This window comes from Gracilinanus agilis, chromosome 2 (genome assembly GCF_016433145.1).
Source record: "Gracilinanus agilis isolate LMUSP501 chromosome 2, AgileGrace, whole genome shotgun sequence".
Taxonomy (NCBI): domain Eukaryota; kingdom Metazoa; phylum Chordata; class Mammalia; order Didelphimorphia; family Didelphidae; genus Gracilinanus; species Gracilinanus agilis.
This window is the reverse complement of record NC_058131.1, coordinates 390,145,225-390,163,804: the sequence shown is the minus strand read 5'-3', so window position 1 is coordinate 390,163,804 and position 18,580 is coordinate 390,145,225. Positions and strand designations below refer to the sequence as shown.

Below are 18,580 nucleotides of genomic sequence, written 5' to 3'. Positions count from 1 at the left end.
ATGATTTGTGGTCATTTTGTATATTCACCCAATTCTGCTGATTTCACACTAATACCTATGTAAATAAGTCTTTTGCAGTTCCTCTGTATTCTTTATATTCATTAGATCTTGTGTTACGTTAGTGTCCTATTACAATCATGTACCACAGTTTGTTCAACAGATTCCCAATCAGTAGGTACCAACTTTGGTTCCAATGTTTTGCTACAACAAAATATCAGCTATGAGTATTTTGGGTCTTGGACCCTCTTGGATTATATGTGGGGGATAAATAATAAGAAAGACATTCATTAGCTAGAGAATATTCACAATGAAGGGACAAAGATGGCGAGAGCCCCCCCACCCCACCCCAGATCATTACTAGAAAGGCCGAAAGACTCAGGCAGAACTGCTCCCCTACCCCTCTTCCCCACCCCTCTGCCCAGCAGCTAATGGGAGCACACAGAGAATAAGGTGGGTGGCTCACAGGCAGCAGAGCCGGAGGGGAGCAGAACCCTCAGGCCAATCCCCTTCCCCTCTCTATACTCACTGAGGATATTCCTTACTTCACCCACCCCTCCACCCAGCAGCCATGTGGGAGAATTTCCTCCCTCCCCTGTGTGGAGTAAGGGAGGAATAGGGAGCATCTGACCCTTAGTAGGGGGAGGGGCTTGGCACAAGGTCTCTGGGCAGGGCAGGCACAGCACTTATCTGGGGGGGTAGGGTAGGGGCAGGGCCTGGCACTCTGTCTCTAAAAGGTTTGTCATCACTAACTTATCATAATAGGCTTCCCTGAATCACAGAGTATCAGAATCAGAATTCGTTCCTGAACAAGAATCCCTTTATGGTATTCTCTAGATGAGGCCATTCAGCTTACAGACCTGTATTAACTAGGGGAGCTCAGCACTGCCAAAGATGTGCTCTAAAAGCCTTCTTTTAAGCTCCAATCTGCCTTTCTATAGGTTGCACTACTTGCTCCCTCTAAAGAGAGACAAAACAAAGCTAAGCTCTCTTTCACAGGATAATTCTTCCTTCAAATATTCTAAGATGATATGCTTTTTCTCTAAGTAATTTCTTCTCAGACTAAGAGTCTCCAATTCCTTCCAGTTGAATCTTCTGTGGCATTTTTCCTAGCCCCAACACATTAACTCTCTTCTGGTGTCTTGCCTCAAATGTAGCACACCTTTCCAAACAGGATATGATGAAGGCACAGGGTGGCAGGCTTTGTTATGGACATTGATTCTCTCCCTGTAGCCTGAGACATAATTAATTTTTGTGGCTGCCATATCATAGTATTGATCAATTTTATTCCCATGAAAATCTTCACTTTTTTTATAAATAAGAAATGGAAAACAATTTTTATGAGCATGTTTTAACATTTATAATTTTTTATTAGCTAATCCAACATCAGTGTGCAAAAATAAGTGCCAAACACAAACTTCCATTGTATTGGTGGGGGGGTGTTTTAGCTACAATGATGGTATGGTTGGTTTGGAGAAGTCATCAGTAATTGTTGAAACTGAACTGTTAGTCTCTGTAATGAATAATATTTAGACCCTGCACTTGTTATCCTCCTCCAAGTCCTCTTCAGAAACTGTCCAACACTAGCTGATTTTCAAGAAATAAAGCTGTAGCACTAATGAATTGATATTCATCCCTAGGCATGTAACTAAGAATTTTAGAAAGACTCACACAAGGAGGGAAAACTGGAAGAGCCTCTAAAAACAAGCCATTTCTCCTGCCATACCTTCTTTGCTACTTTGGATAAGACAGTGAATCTGATTTCATTCCTGTGGGTATTCCATCCAGTGAAGCATTTTATAACCCATCTATGCCTTTAAGTAATTTACAACTTTTATGCATGAGCTCTGGCAAATGGTCCAGTTTCACCCGTATGCTGTGAAGGTAGGAAGGAATCCCTCTATATCCCTTAATATTGCCAGTTGACTAGCTACTAGGGAATGAATTCTTTGACCATGGTAGCCCACAAAACTATCCGCCCATTTAATAAGCATTTAGTAAGCATTTAGTAGGGACCTTTTCTGTGCAAGACCTTGTGTTGAGGATACAAAGATAAACATGAAATAACCCCTGACCTCAAGGAGCTTTCTATCTACAAAATTAATATCTACAAGTTCTTATTTTTCCATAAAGTTTTATTAATAATCACTAAAAGTAGAGAAAGAGATTTAAGCTTAATCTAACCTAACTCTGGCCATGTGGTTCTTCACATGGCTGGCTGATTTAGCCATGGTGCTCCACTGCCACCTCCAAGGGAATAAAGAGGGTGGTGCCACACCAAAACTTTTATCCTCCATCTCCTCCCCACCCCCCACATCCATTTACGCAGTGTGAGCACACAAATGAGATGCTGAGTAAGATGAGCTGGGTCTGATGAGCCTTAGGGAGTGAATTCTATCTACACAAGACACAAATAAGTCAATATAAATCTGTATTCAAAATAATTTCCTGGGGGAAGGCACCAACAATCTGGGTGGAGGAAGGACCAGGAAAGATCTTTTGTTAGGAGGTGACCCTTCGGCCAAGCTTCATGTAGGCAAAGGACCCTAAGAAGTGAATCTGAAAATGGAGCATGTGGCATACCCACTTGCCAAGACAAAGGCCAAAGAGAGACTGCCTACCTCATTTGGGCAGGAGCAAGTGAATGAGGTTGAGTAGAGTGAGAGGGAAAAATGTGAAATCAGCCTAGAAAGATTGATTACAACTACATTGTTGATGGCTTTACATGCTAAATGAAGGGTGTGTATTTTATTCTAGAGGCTATAGGGAGTCACCAAGGCTTCTTGAATAGAAGAGTGAGATATAGATAGATAGATAGATAGATAGATAGATCTATAGATAGATAAAATTTGTATTTTAGGTACATAAATTTGGTACTTGTTTAGAGGAAGTTTTGAAGAGGAGATGATTAGCTATATCTTGACTTAAAAGAATTCCATAGCAAATAGTTTCTCCTAAATATCAAAATAAATCATGTATATATTTAAAAAAATCTTACTTATTGCAATTTAGGATATAAAAACAGGTTTAGTTTCTCTCCCCCCTCCCTTTTTTTTTTTTTGCTCTAAAATTTCTTCAGGACCTGTTAGATCAGTGTTTGTGAGCTTTCTCAATACATTTTAAAAATCCAAAGTTTTCCATGGCTGTTAACTTTGGGAAATTGATGGTAGTTTTAGGTGCCAATACCCTGGCTTCTCACTTTGTTTCTGCCAATGACCCAAATGGTCATTAATTTTTATGCAGCAGAGTACAGCAACTGTTCTGTGTCTTATTTGCAATATGGATTTTGTATGTTTCTTTTATGTGCAGATTGCCTCCTGGCATTTTTTATACCAAATCCAGGTATTTAGATGAGTGGAATTTTGGGATTATTCCTTCTTATACCCAAGAGCCTTAAGAAGAAATGAAAAAAAATTCTTAGAAAATTTAGGTTTTTCTAGTGACTTTTCTGCTTGGTGAAGAAAAACTGTCTGGTTGGAAGATCTGAAATAAAAGAAACTTGGCCCTCCAGCCTTGGTAGAGTTTACCTACAGACTTGACCCCATATTCTCTAGGCTTCATCAACCCTTTGGAGCAGTGGTTCCCAAACTTTTTTGGCCTACCGCCTCCTTTCCAGAAAAAAATACTACTTAGTCCCCTGGAAATTAATTTTTTAAAAATTTTAATAGCAATTAATAGGAAAGATAAATGCACCTGTGGCCATCACTGCCTCCCTAGATCGCTGCAGCACCCACCAGGGGGTAGTGGCGCCCACTTTGGGAATCACTGCATCATTGCTCTAGACTGACATATGTCCTGACTCCTACCAAATTTCTTTGCTCTTTGACCCCACCCTCAAACCTGGTCTATGATTTATAAACACTATTGCAGAACTAAAGTAGTCCCAGTTTCAGGTTTTTATTTCTCATCTTTATTAGCTCTTTCATATTCGTTCCCATTTAATGATATTCAGAATTATTGACCTTTGATCACCAAATCCACTAAGTTCTTCTATGATCTTTGTGATTATGCTTTACAAAGCCCTCTTTTCTACAAAGAACAAGGAAAATGCATTTTTTCTTTTCTTTTCAAAATGTCTGTCTGCTTCTTTCTAAATGTTTTACCTTTTATCAGGGACTTGAAAGGATATAGTTAGTGCTGTGAGACTAAGCTAGAGTAAGTGTATTTTTGTTTTGTCTAAAGTTTGTTATGGGGCAGCTAAGTGGCTTAGTGGATAGAGAGGCAAGCTTAGAGGTGGGAGGTCCTAAGTCCAAAAATGGTCTCAGTTATTTCTTAATTGTGTGACTCTGGGCAAGACACTTAACTTCCATTGCCTAGTCCTTACCATCCTTCTATCTTGGAACCAATGCTTAGAATTGATTTTAAGACAGAAGGTAAGGACTTAAAATAAAACTTGTTTTCCCTACTAGTTAGTGTAACACTGTGCTTTGCATATAGAGGGTCTAAATATTTATTAAGTATTAAAGAGAATTTATAAGACACCAAATAGTTCATAGAATATTAAAACTAAAGGAGTCAATACAGTATAGAATGTAAGAGCAGGAATGGATATTAGAATGAAGTCAGAGTTAGCAGTAACCATAGAGTCTGTGTCAACATAAAATGTCCACAATGGACGGACCTTTAGAACATAGAACAGAAAATCATCTATGCCAGAGCTGTCAGATGAATCTATCATACTCCCAAGTGTGACCTGAACCAGATTAAGATATAATTGGGAGGGGCAGCTGGGTAGCTCAGTGGAGTGAGAGTCAGGCCTAGAGACAGGAGGTCCTAGGTTCAAACCCGGCCTCAGCCACTTCCCAGCTGTGTGACCCTGGGCAAGTCACTTGACCCCCATTGCCCACCCTTACCACTCTTCCACCTATGAGACAATACACCGAAGTACAAGGGTTTAAAAAAAAAAGATATAATTGGGAGATATTTAACAAAATAAATAAAAACACAGTAAAATATAAGCCAGTGTTCTCCCTGTAGGGAACATTATGTATGGTTTAATGACACACACACACACCCATTGCTTTTTTGATTTCGATACTACTGATCTAGCCCATCTAAACTCCTAAATATTTATATACATGAGGAACTAAAGGCAGAAAAGGTACGGGACTTATTTAGGGTCACACAGCTGGTGCTCCTGCTGTGAATTAGGACCCAGTTTTCCTGATTCCTGCTCCCAATGCTGATTTTTTCTTTCCAATGCTGATTTTTTCTTTCCCACCTTCTGTGTAATTCTTTCTTTCTAATCTTAGCTGTATAGGTCTTGTTTGTTTAAGAATATTTTTATTGTATATAAATTAAATTGTCCATTTCATTTTTAGTTATCCACTTTGTTTCTTATTTGGTCATAAACTCTTCTATCTATAAAAAGGTAATTTCTAACTTGCTTCCCTAAATTTGCCTATAATATGACCTTTTCTGTTCAGGCCATGTATCTATTCTGAATTTGATCAAGAATAATGTGAATAATGTGTGTGTATGTATACATATATATATATGTATACATACACATATACATATATATGTCAGAGAACACAAATGTATTTAATTTTTACATTGACATTTAAAGGCTAGCAATTTCAGTTATAATTGTATCTTTTCACTTCTGGGATGGTTTTCCTCCCTAACCAAAAGCAAACTTGATTCCAACTTATTTTTTCACTTAGGATTCAGTTTTCTCATGTTCAAGAATTGCTATGGACCAAGGTCATGACTAGCATTTGCTTGAGCCAATTTGAGGTGTGATAAGGTGATATTTTGGGAGACCTTTCTCTAGTTCCTATATTCACATCTAGGGGAATTAAGCTGACTTTTGGTCTATTGCTTCTGAAATCCAGGTGTAACAAATTGCCTTCTGTTCTGAGCTTATGCCAAGATTCTGGGCTGATCTCACATGGAAGCACTTAAGAGATTTATAGACTTGACTTCTTAAAGTACTATTCTGTCTTGTGGGCCATGGAAAATGTCTGTGATAAAGATGAAAAATATCATGCAATACAATAGATACCATAGATGCCTCCACTTCTTAACTTTCTACAGTCTGGCTTCTGAATGTATCATTCATGTGTTTGTGTGCATGTGTGTACACATATATATATATATATATTTTTTTTTTCAAAGATTCCAAGTTAACAATTCCTGCTCTAGGGGAATCTGTAAATTCTTCAGTGTGTATTCCTTTCACTAACAAAACTTACAATCCTTCCACACTTTTGAGTCAGAGGCTTTTGCTCTTAAATTACACTGGCTACTAAAACTATCATTTTCTTCTCCCGAATCAAATTGAATGGGATGTTATATTCCCTACATCTCTACGTCTTTTTTTCTTACAATCATGAAATGATAAATGTGGCCCATTGCTGAATATCACTTCCAAAACCTGCCTGTTCTCTACTACTACTACTCTTACTGAGATTGTCCGCATGTATAAATGACCCATAAAGATTTTGTCTTAATTGGAATAGGGTTTGTAGTTATTGATATTGTTCGTAGTTATTGATATTCTCAGTTACTTTTTTTCAGTCATGAGCTTCTGTAGACTTAGCTCTTGTGTAAAGGGAACTCCCTCCCCCCAGGTTATCTGACCTCGATTGTGGCTGGATGTCACATGTATGCTCCAAACAGAGGTCACAGGTGAAGAGTCCTAGGAACATGACCTGGAACTAAAGGTTATGGGTTTGGGTCAAGAGAGAGGATAAAGGTGTGGTGCAGGACTCAAGAAGGTCTCTCTGTTCCCTTGGACAGCAGCAGTAGAGGACCACAACTGAGAGAGACAGCCATGTAGAGAAACACGTGATCATAGTTAGGTTAGGCTAGGCTTTAAACCTCTATTTGCTTCCTCTATTTCAAGTGATTATTAATAAACTCTATGGAAAATAAGAACCTGGAGTTTTTAATTTAATTTTAACACTGTAGGTTTCTGTTCTATATTCCAGGCCTTCCCAGCTTTGGAAGAGCTTGCAGTCCACTGACAGTTACCTCTTTAAAACCTCATGGCATCCTCACTCCTCTTTCTGAAGGAGACAAAAGAATTCAGTACTCACATTCTGATGAATCTGCGATCTTATCAATTCGGGAATTCTTTCAACAATGCAAATAAAACCCATCCATTTCTGCCCATCTTTTGTTGCTCTTGTCCATATCCTCTCATAAGGTCATCACACAGGATCCATCCAATGTACTGGAAGCCTTCCTTGCTTTTTCCTGACATTTCAAGGTTACTAGTGGAGCACTCTGGTTCTCCACCTGTTGTTATCTTTTATGTCCACTATGTGACCAACCTGTTGTTCTTATCATTCAGTTCCTTAATGGCATATTTTTTTCCTATTCTTCTTTGGAATTACTCATTGGTTATCGGCTGCAGCCTGCTCATACTCCATTATTTTTTGATACTAATTTTTGATTTTTTGGACATGGTTGTGTTTTGTTTCTCACTGTAGAATGTTTGTATTTTTTAAAAAATGAACCTTTGACTTCATGGAAAGCTTGAGGGTCAACAAAGGAGCTTTGGAATTTGGCAAAGGCAGCATGAACAGATCCTCTCCCTCTTATTCACCTTTGGGCCCAACTCATTGTCTATTTGCTATGTCTGTCCCAGTTATACATCTTAATGGAAGATTCTCTAGAGAGTCTTTCCAAGTGCAAGTTGAAATCTGGACACTAAGCATTTAAGCATTCTTTATCCCCTTGATCTTCCCTCTGAGGATAAACAAACCAAACTTCTTTGAGTGTTTACACAAATATTCAAGGTACTGATTTGGGGCTTGTTGCAACCAGTTTGATATCATATGCAAACAGGAATCCCTCTTCAATCTGGACTCTGTTCTAGGACTCTTCCATCATAGTGGTACATATCTTTGGGTGAGCATACATCTTCCTATTTTATTCCTTACTTGGTGTTTATTATCAGAGGGTTGTTGAATAGGATTGTTTTTTCACCATCGGAGTCTTGAATTATTTTTACTAATGGATGAATGACACCTTGTAAAAGAGCTTATTGAGAAGTATTTTCTTCTTCTGAATCAAATTGAATGGGATGTTATATTCCCAACATCTCTGCATCTTTTTCTTACAATCATGAAATGATAAATGTGGCCCATTGCTGAATATCACTTCTAAAAACTGCATGTTCTCTACTACTACTCTTACTGATGTTGTCCTCATGTATAAATCACCCATAAAGATTTTGTCTTAATTCGAATAGGGTTTATAGTTATTGATATTGTTTGTAGTTATTGATATTCTCAGTTACTTTTTTTTCAGTATTAACAATTTTTTCCCGTGTATTCCAATAATTTCTCCCATAGTTTTGGTATTTTCTTCTCCTTTTCATATTGTCAATACCTCCACTATTCTGTTGAAGAACTGAATACCATGAGTGATAAAGCATAAGTGTTTCTAGTTTTAGAAATAGTTTTTTAACATTACTCCACCCCAGTAAAGCACTCTGGCTCTCCACCTGTTTTATCTCTTATGCCTGCTATGTGACCAACCTATCATTCCTTCCCATCATTCAGTTCCTTGATGGCATCTATCAGCATACATTAGGAAGATTAGATCTTAAATCTTACATTTCCAGTGTTTTTCCCTTACTTGATAATTGTCTAGTCTTACACACATCTTTCTTTTTATGAGTACAAAACTCAGCTCTTTCCTATTCCTGGTTTCCTAACTGGTTCCTCTTTTGAGAAGTTGCAGGTTACCCTGTATTGCTTCAGAAGTTATAAAAGGTCAGATTCTTAGTGACTATTAACCTAAAGGAAAAGCATTTTGTAATATCTTGAAGTCCCTTGGCTAATCCTTTGAACCAATTAAAGTTGTTATAGGCTCTGCATTTAGTTACCAAGCTAACTGCTGCAGAATTTTGTGGTTAAAATAAAGAAAAATGGGAAGTTGCTTCTTTCCTCTTCTTCCTCGTGCTATGGATTTTCCCAACTAACCGGGTCCTTGAGTCATCCTTTCCTTTTTGTCTTTTGTCTTTGGCAGAAACCAAGTCATGCAAGATCTGTAGTGTTATCCCTCTCTTACAAAAGGAAAAGAAGAAAAAAGACAGATAACAGCTCAGCCAGATTTAGATTTCTAAATGGGCTCTCTTGAACCAGTTTGTGAGCTGTGTAAATTTGGAATGAAAAAAGTTTCTGTAGCTAAGCTTTATGCTGATTTTATATGTAAAGCCCAAAAACCATAGGGAACGAAGCATGCCTTTTAATCTCCTCTTGGAGTTTAGATCTCAAAGAAAGATTTGTTTCTCCTAAGTATTCTAGATTTGTATATCTCCAGATAATAGAATGTTAGAGTTATAAGGGGACTTTGAGTATAGACCAATGATGGGCAAACTTTTTTAAAGAGGGGGCCAAAGGAAAGGAAATGCTCATCTGTCAGTCTGTTTCTAAAGCAACTCTTTTGAAGTTTCATTGTATTATATCCTACTCATATTCGTCAGATTAGGAATAATGTTGTGCGGCTGGACAGAACATTTCAGGGCACCGCATCTGGCCCGCAGGCCATAGTTTGCCCATCACTAGTATAGAATATTGAAGGTGAAAGGGACCTCAATAACCATCTGGCCCAATCCTTTCATGTTATAGTCCTAATTAAAATGTCATACCCCAGATTATACAGAGAATTGTGGTAGAGCTAAGATTAAGAAGAAGAAGAGTAGCTAAAGTGTATATAATGCTTACTCTGGGCCAGACACTATGCCTACTGCTTTATAATTATCTCATGTGATCCTTGTAGCAACTCTAGGCTGTGGGTGCTATTATTATTCCCATTTTACAGATAGGAAACCTGAAGTAAACAGGTTAAATGACTTGCCCAGTGTCACACATAGCTAGTAAGTATCTGAGGCTGGCTTTGAATTCATCCTAGCTTTCTAGCTGCACACCATCTAGTTGCCATATAACTCCACATAAAGTTCATGAAGGCAGAGACTTTAATATTTTTGGTTTTTTTATACTTAGCATTTAGGTCATGTCTGGCACATCCTAGGAAATTAATGAATGTTTGTTGAGATTAAATAAATAATATCCCTAAATTCTTGGGCTATTTTCACAGTACTGCAAGTCCATTTCTTTTAGAGAGCACAACAATGGTTTATTACTATGCAATTAGAGAAGGATTTAATTTGGAGTCACAAGATCTGGATTTAAGAGGTCCTGGGTTCAAATTTGACCTCAGATACTTCTTAGGCTATGTAACCCTTGACAAGTCACTTAACTCCCATTGCCTACCCTTTATGGCTCTTCTGCCTTGGAACTAATTCATTAGACAGAAGGTAAGGGTTTTAAATAATTTTTTAAAAATAGATTCTAGTTATGCCATTTAATACCTGTGTGACCTGGAGCACAAGTTCTATGGGCCAAAGTTTTCTCAACTAGAAAAAAAGGGCCCTGAACTAAATGAAATCAAAGGTTCCTTCCGGCTCTAAATCAAAGATCCTAGTAGCTTTAAAATAAGGGTCACAATGAAACAACTATTCATTCAAATAATTGAAGAGGAAATGAGAATAGAGAGGAAAGTTAACTTTACTTGGGAAAAGATACAAAGAGATTCTACTCGATATCCTTTTAATCCTAGAAAACCAAATAGAATGGAGTGTGCCCTTTTCAAGTTCTCTCTCAGTGCCCTCCATAGCTAAAACATTAACTGCTTAACTGAGCTAGGTTATTTCAGAGGGCAGACCATCTTGGAAATGAGGCCCAAACTGGTTCTGTCTGAAATCATCCTTGACAGATACAAATCTGGAAACATAAGATTTAGAGCCAGATGTAATTCCAGCAACTTCATTTTACAGCATAGAAACTGAGGTTCAAAGACCCTGACTGACTTCCTTCAGGTCTCACAGTAGGAAAGTAAGAATTTGAATTTGGGTCCTCTGCCTCCAAATTTAATTCTCTTTCCTGCATATAATTCATCAACTCTCACTGCAGAAAGCTGGTGGCCTCACAACTCCGAAGTTAGGTGGACATTGGACAACTGGAAACTGAAGCACCAGAATGAACAAAAGGCCTTTCTTTACCAAGGCCAGGTTGACTAATTAGATTTGGGACTAAAATCTGATTCCCTGGCCAGCAGCCTTTCAATAATACCATCATGCCATCAAATGATAAAACTGGCTTAATCTTTAATTATTTCCTTTCATTTTTTTCTGGATCCATCCTTAGAGACTGGATGTTATATAATGAGATGGAAAGTGTATTGGAAGGGCCTTTAGGTGGCACAGTGGATTGAGCACCTGGCTCAGAGTTGGGAAGACCTGGATTCAAATCTGGTCTCCGACACTTCCTAGCTGGGTGATTCTGGACAATCTTTGCTGCTATTCTGGCTTAGGACAGATACTAAGAAAGAATGGGTTATTAAAAAAAGAAAGGAAGAAAGTGTATTAGAAACATGGAAATTTAATCTCAGCCACTAACCACTAGCTTGCTATGTGACTGTGGGCAAAATACTTCCCCCTTTATGAGCTTCATTTTCTTCTTTCCTAAAAGGAAGGACTTGAACTGCCTTATCTGTAAGAACTCTAATATTCTGTGATTCTAATGCTCAGATTTTACAAAAGTGAAAGGCTCAGAAAGACAGCAGATCAAGGTACACCTTTTTCTTTCTGAAGCTTTACCCTGGTGCCTCAGAACCTTTTAAAGATATTAATGCATTCCCATTTCAGCTCCTAAGAAGAGGACCAGTATCACTATGTCTACTTAAAAGACTAAGAAAAGAGGAAATTTGCCTGAGGGAACAGATATGCCCCTGGCAGATCTGAGCCTTTATACAAGTTTCTTCACTCCCTTTTAATTCTCAGGCCTTGAAATTGGTTTTGAATCCTTTACCTCAGCAGAATAGGTAGGAGTATTCCTCTAAGGAACTTTCTGCTAACTGAGAGCATCTCTGGTAAAGTTGGCCTTTAGACCAACTTCTCGGCTCTCCAGAAGCTGATCTTTGCTCAGTCTCCTGCATTTTCCACTTTCTGAACCTTACAAGGAATAAGAACCAGAGGATCTAGAGACAAACTGTTGGGAAGAATATTTATTTATTTATTTGTTTGTTTTTAGGCATTTATTAATATTTATTTTTTAGAAAAGTTAACATGGTTACATAATTCATGCTCTTACTTTCCTCTTCACCCCCCAAGCTCCCCCCACCCATGGCTGATGCGTATTTCCACTGGTTTTAACATGTGTCATTGATCAAGACCTATTTCCAAATTGTTGTTAGTTGCATTGGTGTGGTAGTTTCGAGTCTACATCCCCAATCATGTCCGCCTCAACCCATGTGTTCAAGCAGTTGTTTTTCTTCTGTTTCCACTGGGAAGAATATTTAGAGACCCTTCTTCCACCCAGCTTGAAACAAAAATGGAAAAGAATGCTGAACCAAATAACAAAGCCTGCTTTCCTCTCTGACTTGTTTGGTAATGTGACTTTAAGATCTTCTCTGAGCCTATTTCCCCCACTCTTTTTTTTTTTAATTGTTTTATTAAGAAAATTTTTCTGTGGTTACATGATTCATGTTCTCTCCCTCCCCTCCTCCTTTCCCCCTCCCATAGCCAATGAGCAATTCCACTGGGTTTTACATGTGTCATTGATCAAGACCTATTTCCATATTATTGATATTTGCACTAGGGTGATTGTTTCCCCACTCTTAAAATGTTGAATTAAAAGTCTTGTCTACATTTTCTGTGTTCTTAAGGCCCTTCTGTCACTGACATTCTGGATTCTAGGCTCTCCACTTGAGGATATTTAAGGAGGGGAAAAGGCAAATCAAACCAGCCCATTTAGTTATTGTTATAATCCATTATTTTTATCTTATGTTTTTCCACAACATTTTATACATGTCACCAAATTTGATTCTTTCAACCATCTTTTTTATTTATTTATTGATTGATTGATTTTTTCCATATTTAAATATTTTATTTTTTTAGAAAAATTTTCCATGGTTACATGATCCCTGTTTTTACTTTCCCCTTCAACCCCTCTCCCCATATCCAAAGCGCATTTCCACTGGTTTTAACCTGTGTGATCAGTCAAGACTTATTTACATATTATTGATAGTTGCATTGGTGTGGTCATTTAGCATCTACATCCCCAACCATGTCCGCATCAACCCATGTGTTCAAGCAGTTGTTTTACTTCTGTGTTTCCACTCCTGCAGTTCTTCCTTTGAATGTTGGTAGTGTTCTTTTCCATAAATCCCTCAGAATTGTCCTGGGTCATTGCATTACTGCTAGTATAGAAGTCCATTACATTCGATTTTACCACAGTTTATCAGTTTCTGTGTACAATGTTCTCCTGGCTCTGCTCCTTTCACTCTGCATCAATTCCTGGAGGTCTTTCCAGTTCACATGGAATTCCTCCAGTTTATTATTCCTTTGAGCACAATAGTATTCCGTCACCAGCATATACCACGATTTGTTCAGCCATTCCCCAATTGAAGGGCATACCCTCATTTTCCAGTTTTTTGCCATCACAAAAAGGGCAGCTATAAATATTTTTGTACAAGTCTGTTTATCTATGATCTCTTTGGGGTACAAACCCAGAAATGCTATGGCTGGATCGAAGGGCAGGCAGTCTTTTATCACTCTTTGGACATAGTTCCAAATTGCCAGCCAGAATGGTTGGATCAGTTCACAACTCCACCAGCAATGCATTAATGTCCCAATTTTGCCACATCCCCTCCAACATTCATTACTTTCCCCTTCTATCATTTTAGCCAATCTGCTAGGTGTGAGGTGGTACTTCAGAGATGTTTTGATTTGCATTTCTCTAATTATTAAGAGATTTAGAGCACTTTCTCATGTGCTTATTGATAGTTTTGAAATAAAATTTCTTTATCTGAAAATTGCCTCTTCATGTCCCTTGCCCATTTGTCAATTGGGGAATGGCTTAATTTTTTTATACAATTGATTTAGCTCCTTGTATATTTGAGTAATTAGACCTCTGTCAGAGTTTTTTGTTATAAAGATTTTTTCCTAGTTTGTTGTTTCCCTTCTGGTTTTGGTTGCATTGTTTTTGTTTGTACAAAACCTTTTTAATTTAATATAATCAAAATAATTTATTTTACATTTTGTAATTTTTTCTAATTCTTGCTTGGTTTTAAAATTTTCCCTTTCCCATAGATCTGATAGATATACTATTCTATGCTCACCTAATTTTCTTATAGTTTCCTTCTTTATATTCAAGTCATTCACCCATTCTGAATTTATCTTGGTGTAGGGTGTGAGATGTTGATCTAAACCTAATCTCTCCCATATTGTTTTTCAATTTTCCCAACAGTTTTTGTCAAATAGCGGATTTTTGTCCCAAAAGTTGGGCTCTGGGTTTATCATACACTATCTTACTGACGTCACTTACCCCAAGTCTATTCCACTGATCCTCCCTTCTGTCTCTTAGCCAGTACCATATCGTTTTGATGACCGCTGCTTTATAGTATAGTTTAATATCTGGTACTGTTAGGCTACCTTCCTTCATGTTTTTTTTTCATTATTTCCCTTGATATTCTTGATCTTTTGTTCTTCCAAATGAACCTTGTTAATAGATAAATTAATTTAGGTAGAATGGTCATTTTTATTATGTTAGCTCATCCTACCCATGAGCAATCAATGTTTTTCCAATTGTTTAGATCTAGTTTTAATTGTTTAGAAAGTGTTTTGTAGTTGTGTTCGTATAATTCCTGTGTTTGTTTTGGTAGATAGATTCCTAAGTATTTTATATTGTCTATGGTGATTTTAAATGGTGTTTCTCTTTCTACCTCTTGCTACTGTGATGTGTTGGAAATATATAGAAATGCTGATGATTTATGTTCATTTATTTATTTTTTTAAACCCTTAACTTCTGTGTATTAACTTATAGGTGGAAGAGTGGTAAGGGTAGGCAATGGGGGTCAAGTGACTTGCCCAGGGTCACACAGCTGGGAAGTGTCTGAGGCCGGATTTGAACCTAGGACCTCCCGTCTCTAGGCCTGGCTCTCAATCCACTGAGCTACCCAGCTGCCCCCTTGTTCATTTATTTTGTATCCTGCAACTTTGCTAAAGTTGTTGATTAGTTTTTTAGTTGATTCTCTAGGATTTTTTAAGTAGACCTCAATCGTCTTTTGACCTTGGTAATATAAGGGCTATTACCCATTGTTGTTCAGTCATTCAGTCATGACCAACTGTGGCCCCTGGGACCATCACATGCTAGGTCCTTCAGTCCCCTACTGCCTCTTGAAGTCTGTCCAAGTTCATGTTTGTGGTTATCCACACTTTACAGAACAGAAAATTAAGAGAGGAAGTGACTACCCCATGTATGTAACACACTAATAATTTTAGAGCTCAGGTCTTCTGACATTAAGTCCGGAGCTCCCTCTTTTGCATCAAGTTACTATCTAAGAAATTATTCCGTCTTCCCAGACAACATGGTACTTACCAGTTAGGAGAGTTTAGTTACCTTGGGAGAGTGTTAGGATTAATCCAACATATAAGCTCAGAAGTTGGACTCAGGAAGATAGACAGGGTTATACCCTTAGAGAGATAAAAGGAAGAGAAAATGACCTATTTGTACCAAAGTGATGATTATAGCAGCTCTTTTTTTGTGGTGGCAAGAAATTTGAAATTGAAGGAGGCCTATCAATTGTACACTGGTGAAACAGTTTATGGTATATAAATGTGATAGAAATGATGAGTCCTGGTTTCAGAGTAATCTGAAGAGACTTACATGAACTGATGCAGGGTGAACTGAGCAGAACTGGGGGAACAATTTATAAAATAACAACAATATTGGGAAAGACTCAAAAACTTTGAAAGATTTAGGAGCCCTGATCAACAGCATGACCATCCACAATTCTAGAGGACTCATGATGAAACATGTTACCAAACTCCAGATAGAGAAGTAGATTTACATCACAAATTAAGACACTTTGAGGGGCAGGGGACCATGGCCAGTAAAAAAATTTGTTTTAATAATAATAACAATTGTTAGCATTTATATAGCACCTACTATGTCCTAGGCATTGTGCTAAGTATTTCACAAATATTTCATTTAATCCTCACTACCACCCTAGGTGGTAGGTACTATTATTATTCTTAAAGTTGAGGAAATAAAGCAAATAGAGATGAAGCGACTTGTTCAAAGTCTTACAGCTAGCTAGTGGCTGTGGCTGGATTTGAACTCAGATCTTCCTGACTCTAAGACCAAAATTGCATCATCTAGCTGCCACCAAGCTCTATTTGATTATATGTTTGTGACTGGAGTTTTGGTATTCTTGCTTTTTCAGTTGGAGGCCAGCAGGAATGGTGGAGTGGAGGGAAAGGGAAGGTAGGGAAGGCACATCTTCATAAAAATTAAGTAAAATTTAATTTTTTAAAAAGAATCAACAGAGGCCTAAGCATAACCAAAAGTAGAAAGTCTACTTTGTATGTCTACAACAGATATTGTCACTATTCCCATTTAGCATTAATAGCATTTGACTCATGAAGAAACGTTTTACCTCCTTCAGATGAGCTCAGCTGGGTCTCAAATGCAACCAGGCAATAAACAGTGAGGTCATTGTGGTCCAGGAATGCAATTCTCTCTGATCTTCCATTAGAGGCACGTTCCTTACCTATAAATGACATCCCCATCAGAGAACATGGAATCTTTTTGGGAAATGAGGCTTGTAGCCTGTCTCCCTGGAAGGACATTGTGTTTTCTCTCTCTTTGTTGAGGCAAGTAGTAATGCTACAGGAGAATGAAAAAAATAGGAGAAAGAACATCATATTCCTTGTTCCTCCTTCCTCTTTTTGGTTTTCTTGGGATCAGAGAATTTCAGATCTGGAAAGGACCTTTGAACACTTAGGACAAGTCCCTCTTCACCTCCAGTGCTGAGAATTCATATCTTCCTTCCCATGCCTAGCTTGAGTGCCACCTTCTATTTGAGACCTTTCCTGATATTCCCAATGATTAATGCCTTTACCTTCAAATTACTTTGTATATAATTTTGTATCGACTCACCTGTGTATATATTATTTCCCTTCAATGGGATGTAAATTCCTTGAGGACAAGACCTATTTCATTTTTGTATCATTATTTCAGGTGCCTAGTATTGTGCCTAGAACAGAATTGTTCTTGTTCAACTGTTTCAGTTGTTTCTGACTCTTATGACCCCATTTGGGGTTTTCTTGGCAGAGATGGTGGAATAGTTTGCCATTTCATTCTCCAGCTTATTTTACTTATGAGGAAACTGAAGCCATCAGGGTTAAAAGACTTGTCCATGATCACACAGTTAATAAGTGTCTAAAGCTGGGAGTCATCATCATAAAGCTATGATGTGAGCTGATGAGCGAGTATAGAGAGATAAGAGGACCAAGTCTAAAGCCTTTGGATGTGCCTATTCTTGGGAGGTATGTTGTGGCTGACAATTCACCAAAAAAGGCTAAGAAAGAAAAATCAGGTGGCTGGGAGGAGAACCAAGAGAGAACAGCGTCACAAATTTCTAAAGAGGAAAGAGTATCCAAGAAGAGAGGATGATGGCCGAAGTAAAATGCTACCAGTTAAGAGGTCATAAAGGGTGAAGACTGAGGTTAAGGCCGTCAAATTTAGAAATTAAGAAATTCCGAGTGATTTTGGAAAGGGTTGTTTCTGCTGAGTGATAAGACTGGGGACTATATTTTAGGGGAGTTGGAAGAGAGGGAAAGGAAGTGAAGGTAACAATAGCAACAACATTTTTTAGGAGTTTGGCTAAGGAAAATAGGAGAAAGATAAGGCAGTCACTGGAGGGGAAGGTAGTGTCTAGTGAGAGTTTTCAAAGATGGGGGTGGGGATAGGCATAGGGGAGGAACCAGTAGAAAGGTAGAAACTTCAGAAGATGAGAAAGAGAAGAGCATGATAGCAGGAGCAATCTACTTAAAGGAGATGGGATTAAGGGTATATGTAAATGGGTTATTGGTTTTGGAAAGGGAAAGGACCACTCTTTCATCAGAGCTTAGAGTAAGAGAGAATGCGAGATGATGGCAAGGAAAGAGGGCAAACGCTGTCTCCTTGTTCTATTATAGGCTGATCATAATTAGAAGTTTCTTCTCCTTCTGCAGGTGTCTTGGCCGTTTTGATCCCCCGGTTAGACCTTGTCATCTCCTTGGTGGGCTCTGTGAGCAGCAGTGCCCTGGCTCTGATCATCCCTCCACTCCTAGAGATCACTACGTTTTACTCAGAAGGCATGAGCCCCATCACCATTACTAAAGACATCTTGATCAGCTGCTTCGGCTTTGTTGGGTTCGTGGTGGGCACCTACCAAGCGATCTATGAGCTGATCCAGCCAAGTGTATCTCCTACCTTTTCCAACGTTACTAGTGCCTTTGTTCAATGACCTGTGGAGTACGTTCTCTGCACCAAAAGCTCCCCACCATTATGTCTGTCACCAGGGTCCCAGGTGAGACCTGGGATAGAGCAGGCTAGGTAGTGGGGATGGTCTTCCCTATTGATTGGGTCCTAGTAAATAGGCAGGCCAGTGGGACAAGTTAGACTAAGGATAATCCCAATAGTGATGGTACTCCCTCTGTACTTGATTTACCCCAACACTTTCCCACCTCTTCCCTCCCTTCCTACCTTTTGTGGCTTTGATCATAGTGCAGCACAGC

General features: G+C 38.4%; 1 protein-coding gene across 1 annotated transcript in view; it reads left to right on the top strand.

Annotated features, from left to right (window-relative positions):
* LOC123235596 (proton-coupled amino acid transporter 1-like) overlaps positions 1-18,309 on the top strand; it is a 39,369-nt gene extending 21,060 nt beyond the window's left edge. The window contains exon 10 of the mRNA XM_044661782.1: positions 18,035-18,309. Coding sequence (XP_044517717.1) covers positions 18,035-18,309 — 275 coding nt within the window. The remainder of the gene's footprint in view (positions 1-18,034) is intronic.
* The last annotated feature ends 271 nt before the right edge of the window (positions 18,310-18,580 follow it).